The 5,591-nt window shown below is 36.7% G+C and overlaps 1 protein-coding gene across 2 annotated transcripts in view; it reads right to left on the bottom strand.

Moving 5' to 3' along the window:
* Positions 1-4,215: 4,215 nt before the first annotated feature.
* Positions 4,216-5,591, bottom strand: part of LOC107748802 (chloride channel protein 1-like) — a 45,036-nt gene continuing 43,660 nt past the window's right edge. For both annotated transcript variants that reach the window (XM_016563765.1, XM_016563774.1), the window contains 2 exons: positions 4,956-5,042; positions 4,216-4,853 (listed from right to left, as the gene is read on the bottom strand). In XM_016563765.1, coding sequence (XP_016419251.1) covers positions 4,479-4,853; positions 4,956-5,042 — 462 coding nt within the window. In that variant the 3' untranslated portion in view covers positions 4,216-4,478. The remainder of the gene's footprint in view (positions 4,854-4,955; positions 5,043-5,591) is intronic.

Here is a 5,591-nt window from a genome sequence, read left to right as displayed (position 1 = left end):
TTTTTTTTGTTATTTAAAGAGCGCGTTAGCATAGGCGGGTGCATAACGCGTGTACACTTTGCTTATTACACACACAGGGACGTGCAGCAGCACACAAACATGCCAAATATTAAAAATTAAAGGATTACAATGTAAAAGATTATTGTTGGGTAGGCTACATAAATATAAAAATGCCTACATCTCATAATGGATAGTCATTGCATGTATCAGAATTAGGCTACCTATTTGCTCGTGCACGAGCAGCTCCGTTTCCTCTCTGGAGAGGCGTTCTGTCTTTGCACTTGCAAATTCCACCGTGTAAATAGCAAATTCGCCATGGTGCGTGCGGCCTACTTAAAAGAAGTACCTGCTCAAGAGAGTGTGTAATTTTTAACGCAGCCCCAGTACACTCATCGCGTTTACGAAATTCTGGGCTCTATCATACACCCGGCGCAATGCGGCGCTAGGCACGACGCAAGTGTTTTTTGCTAGTTTCAGCCCGACGCAGTTATCATTTTCACATCCTGCGCCACGCTGTTTAAACAGCAAATGCATTTGCGCCCATTTGTGCACTCATGGGCGTGCTGGTCTGAAAACGAGGTGTGTTCAGGCGCATTGCTATTTTGAGGCAACTGAAATAGACCGAGCCATTGACCAACTAAAACCTGGTCTAAAGTCAATGGCGCAGTAGTTTTTTTTGTTGGGTAGGCTACATAAATATAAAAATGCCTACATCTCATAATGGATAGTCATTGCATGTATCAGAATTAGGCTACCTATTTGCTCGTGCACGAGCAGCTCCGTTTCCTCTCTGGAGAGGCGTTCTGTCTTTGCACTTGCAAATTCCACCGTGTAAATAGCAAATTCGCCATGGTGCGTGCATAACTGGCTCTTAAAGGGAATGGGAGATGAGACTCTGATTGGTTTATTGCACGTTATGCCCAAAACCCACCCATTACTCATTAAGAGAATAGGGACAACCCTTTTAGACCATGCACCAGGCGCACCGACCGTTTTTCCCGTCGTTAAACTAGCAAAAGTGTATTCGGTCACGCCCTAAGTGCACCTGCGCCGTGCGCTTTAGACCTTGCGCTTAGATCGTTAAAATAGGGCCCTCTGACTTGTAAGCGCAAAAGTCATTGCTAACTCGTTAAAGTTTATGAACTTGAATTTTATTGTGCTCATATTTGTCATATGGAGCCCAGGAAGTCACCTGTAAGTCACCTTCGCAATCCGAAAGGTTTCCCAAAGGGAACGAATTGCAAAAACTTGCGGTTTGTAAAAAAGTTCGAAAAGTTATAGTTTGTTCATTTGGCTGCAGATCGCAAAAACCGAAGGTACGGTTTATAAATCTCAGAGCACAGATTGGGAACTTGTGGGTAGGGTTTATTAGCTGGGCAAGATTTGTTAAACCGAAGAGTTTAAGAATTTTGGGAGTATAGTTTATTAACCATACGAGGGGGGACGAATTGCAAAACTGTGGCCACGATTTGTGGGGGGGTTTTTTGTTGTTGTTTTTCCTCCCTCATCTCATGATTACTTTAAGCCTGTCTTGGCATCGTGTAGATAACTAAAACCGGTGCTACTTTTGTGTATCTTTATCGCATCGCAAACACATTCTCATTTGAGAAAAAAACGCAACTGGTGCCATCTTGCATTTCAGTTATCGATTGAATCGAAAATAACCTCAGAAGACCTGAGTTTTAGCCTACTGTAAAGTTGTCAGTGTTAATCTTGTTGCTAAGCCGATTGTTTTGTACATTGTAGTATCGGAACATAAAAACAAGACACCAGTGCTCTGACTCTACTGTAGGCTACATTCTTTCTTAGTAAGACATTTAAAGGAATTATGAATGCACACTTTGTCACCTGAGGGATATTAAATGACCTTGTCAATTCAAGAGCACCAACTTCTTTATTTACTCTGTTGTGCCTGTAATTCCTCTACCACATTTTAATGATTCCATTTCTGAAAAATGCCTCAAAGATTTTAATCACATAATCAACCAATCAAATTAACACGGCAATCACACAAAGCCAGGTCATACTGCTGCAACCAAAGGGGTGATGTCATGTTCTCTTTTATTGCTTTTTATGTAAGATAAGGAATATCCGAATGAATAAATAACAAAAAGCCAAATGTATTTCCTTGGATGTAGTTGTTTATCATTTGTGTTTACAGATGAACTGATCTCAAATGGACTTTTTTGTACGATTCTACTGCCATCTTTCACTACAAAACTGTCTGTTGGCATAATGCTGTAACCGGTCCTTTGTTCTACCTTTTTCCTTCTCTCTGTAAACTAGCGTAGCCTACTTGTCTTTCTCTCCTCCTCTCTCGTTCCCTTCGTATGTTATCTGTCTATTACTCAAACCCTGTTTTGTCTCCTCTTGGTGGAAGAATCATATTCAGAAGAAGTAATACTTTAGATAAGAAACACTGTTGTGATCAAATTTGTTTATGATAACGTTGAACTACGTGGAGTCAACATGTTTAGCAAGCTATACAGGCACACATCCATTCATTTGGGACTAACTGAGCTGTAAGAGGGGTGATATAAGAAGTGCTCTGATTCGAATATCTATGCATGCTTTACTGAAGGTTTTAAGACGGTTCTTCCTCTTCCTCTATCGGACTCTCTCTCTTACCCATCTCTTTTTCCTGCACGAACAAAACACCTCCCTGACCTTCAAGAATATTGCTATTCCTTTATTTTTCCCAAAATAATGAAGAACAAATTAATAAATGAAGCAAACAAAGCATTATTGCGCACTTTGTGTATTTTTAAGACGTGGCAAAAAAAAAGTCTGCATGCTATTCAGACCATTAAAACAAATAAAAACGAATCAGATATTCATCAGTAGTTATAATAATCAAGCAAAGATTCAATGATAGAGTAATGACTTTGCAGCTTAAATTATGTAGTAAACAAATCAGCTTCATAATGAATGTCTAGTGATTAAATGAATATACCAGGTTCAGCACAAGATCAATCAACATTGTGACAAAATTATTTGTGGCACAAAAATAAATTTCACTTTTCTTTAAAAAAATTATTTGGTTACAGTGAGGCACTTATAATGGAAGTGAATGGGGTCAATTAGATTAATGTTAAAATGCACAATGTTTCAATATTATAGCTACAAGATATAGAAAATATTAATGTGAACATGGTTTTAGTGTGAATAAAATCACGTCCTAACCTTTTGTGTAAAATAATACAAATTCACAACTTTGTTACCATGACAATGTAACGCTATAAACACAAACCCTAAAACGACGATAACAATTATGATTTAAACAGCGTTACAGCTTAAAATATTCACACATTTTCACAGAATTAATGTAAGTGCTTTTATAAAAAATATAACCTTCACCTTTTTTCTTTTAAATCCCAAAAAAAAAACTATATTTATTGATTAACATTGATTTTTGCTTTTTTTAAAGAAAACAAAGAACAGTTGTCATTCTAATCAATATTGTCACAAATGTTGTCGATTGAGCCAGTGTTATTTCAGTATTATGTACATACTATTATAGCATTTATACTTTTATTACAGCTATAATTATTTTTATTTAAATTTGACTAATTTTAGTAAAAAAGTGTAACGCTTTACAACAAGGTTCCATTAGCTAACTATATTTAATGCATCAACTAACATTAACTAATGAGCAATACATTTGCTACAATATTTATTAATCTTTGTTTATTTTAGTTAATAAAAATACAACTGTTCATTGTTACCCTATGTTAGCTCAGGTCCATTAAATAACATTAAAAGATAAAACTTTTGATTTTAATAATGCATTAATAAATGTGGCAATTAACATTAACTAAGATTAATAAATGTTTTAGAAGTATTTTTCATTGTTAGTTCGCTAATGTTAACAATTGGAACTTAATTTTGACTTAAAACTTCTAATTTTTATATATTGTTTCAGCTTTATTTCAATTTCCAAAACAATTTAGAATCACTTTAGTTATAGCTAACATTAACACTGAATTGAGTTAAACTTGTATTGAACCTGAAATATTGTTTTAAATTTCACATCTATACAATTAAAAAGAAATATCAGGCAACCTAAAAGTCAAAAATATTATTTAGTATGACTGAATTAACCTGACTACATTAGGTTACACCAAGACAAGGGACAGCTCAAATACAAATAGCTTGTTAAGGTAAGAAATCTTTCATTTTTTACAAACATTTCTACAGATATAATATCAGGTGCAGCAGACAAACACGGGGATCGACTAGCAAAGAAGGAGAAGACATTCAGTGAGATGTGTCAGACGGACTGTCCATATGTACAAATGTATAGACAACAAGTGAAAAAAACATCTAGAAAGAAAGAGTATAGAGAGTCCTGTCTGGAGAGTAGAAAATCAATCAACAAGTCTGAAGGTGCAGCTCTCGTGCTGGGCCCAAAGTCGGCACCATAATATGGTTTGCCTCCGCCTGGAGGGCTGAATTTGAGAAAATGACAAACAATAGGCCTATAAAGGCTCCTCATCACTCTCTCTATCAGCATCCACCTCTCCTTCAGGCACAGAATGAAGAGAGGAGAGAGGGACTGTGGAAGAAGAAGGGGAAGGCAGTTGCTCCTGAGAGGTGCTAACGGTACTTCTGCTGCTGTTGCCTGTGGCTATATCACACTCTTTGTCGGCTGTCTGGATACAACTATCAGCGGACTCGTCTTTAGTTTCTCTTTTCACTCCCTCGCTCCACAGCTCTCTGTCCCGTGTGGGAGAGGATGGGACGGAAGGGGAATGAGAAGGCTTTCTGGCCTTGCGTCTCGCTTCTCTGAAACTGGCCAGAGGAGGACGCAGTCGCACTCCGCTACGAGTCGAACCCTCGATTGCTTTCTGGAGCTGGGAGTGAAAAAGAGAGACGAGCAGAATTAATTACTCTAACGCCCGAGCATATGATAGGAAGTATGCAAAAATGCATGTAGACACAGACAATATCTTTACCTCTTTTAGTGCGACCACCCCAACCAGTTTACCAATACTAGTTACATACGCATGACTGAGACCCAGCAGAGAGAACAGGGTGTGAGTCTGAAACAAACAAGAAAAACATTATATTTATGCATGTATGTGTATGTATTAGGGTTGTCGATTTAACACATAATAAAGATAATTTAATTCATTGGCACATTTAATCTACCTGCCCCACTCTGGACCTATATAGGTTATCTATATTTCATTACAGATGATCAGTGATAATCAAGATGCACTGCATGATGCACTTGATAAAATCCAGATGCACCAGAAATTTAAGATATTGGGGCATTATAATATACAATATGAGATATTTGGGAGTTTTTGTCTTATATTTATATTATGGTGTTTAGTTTCTGAGTGAATCTGTGTCTTGAATGAATCAGGTGATTCAATGATTCAACAGCCCATTCATAAAGTGAGACATTTATTTAATTCCTGAATGAATCAGTTGTTTGAATGAATCGAATGAATGAATGAATGACTCAATGAATTACTCATTAGGACATTTACTGCCACCTACTGGCAGTTTTAGTTTCTTATTTAGTTTTACTTATATACAGTATATATATATATATATATATATATATACAGTATATATATATA

Source organism: Sinocyclocheilus rhinocerous, unplaced genomic scaffold (assembly GCF_001515625.1).
Source record: "Sinocyclocheilus rhinocerous isolate Xijiao unplaced genomic scaffold, SAMN03320098_v1.1 scaffold491, whole genome shotgun sequence".
In the NCBI taxonomy this organism is placed as follows: domain Eukaryota; kingdom Metazoa; phylum Chordata; class Actinopteri; order Cypriniformes; family Cyprinidae; genus Sinocyclocheilus; species Sinocyclocheilus rhinocerous.
This window is presented reverse-complemented; position numbering and strand designations above follow the sequence as displayed.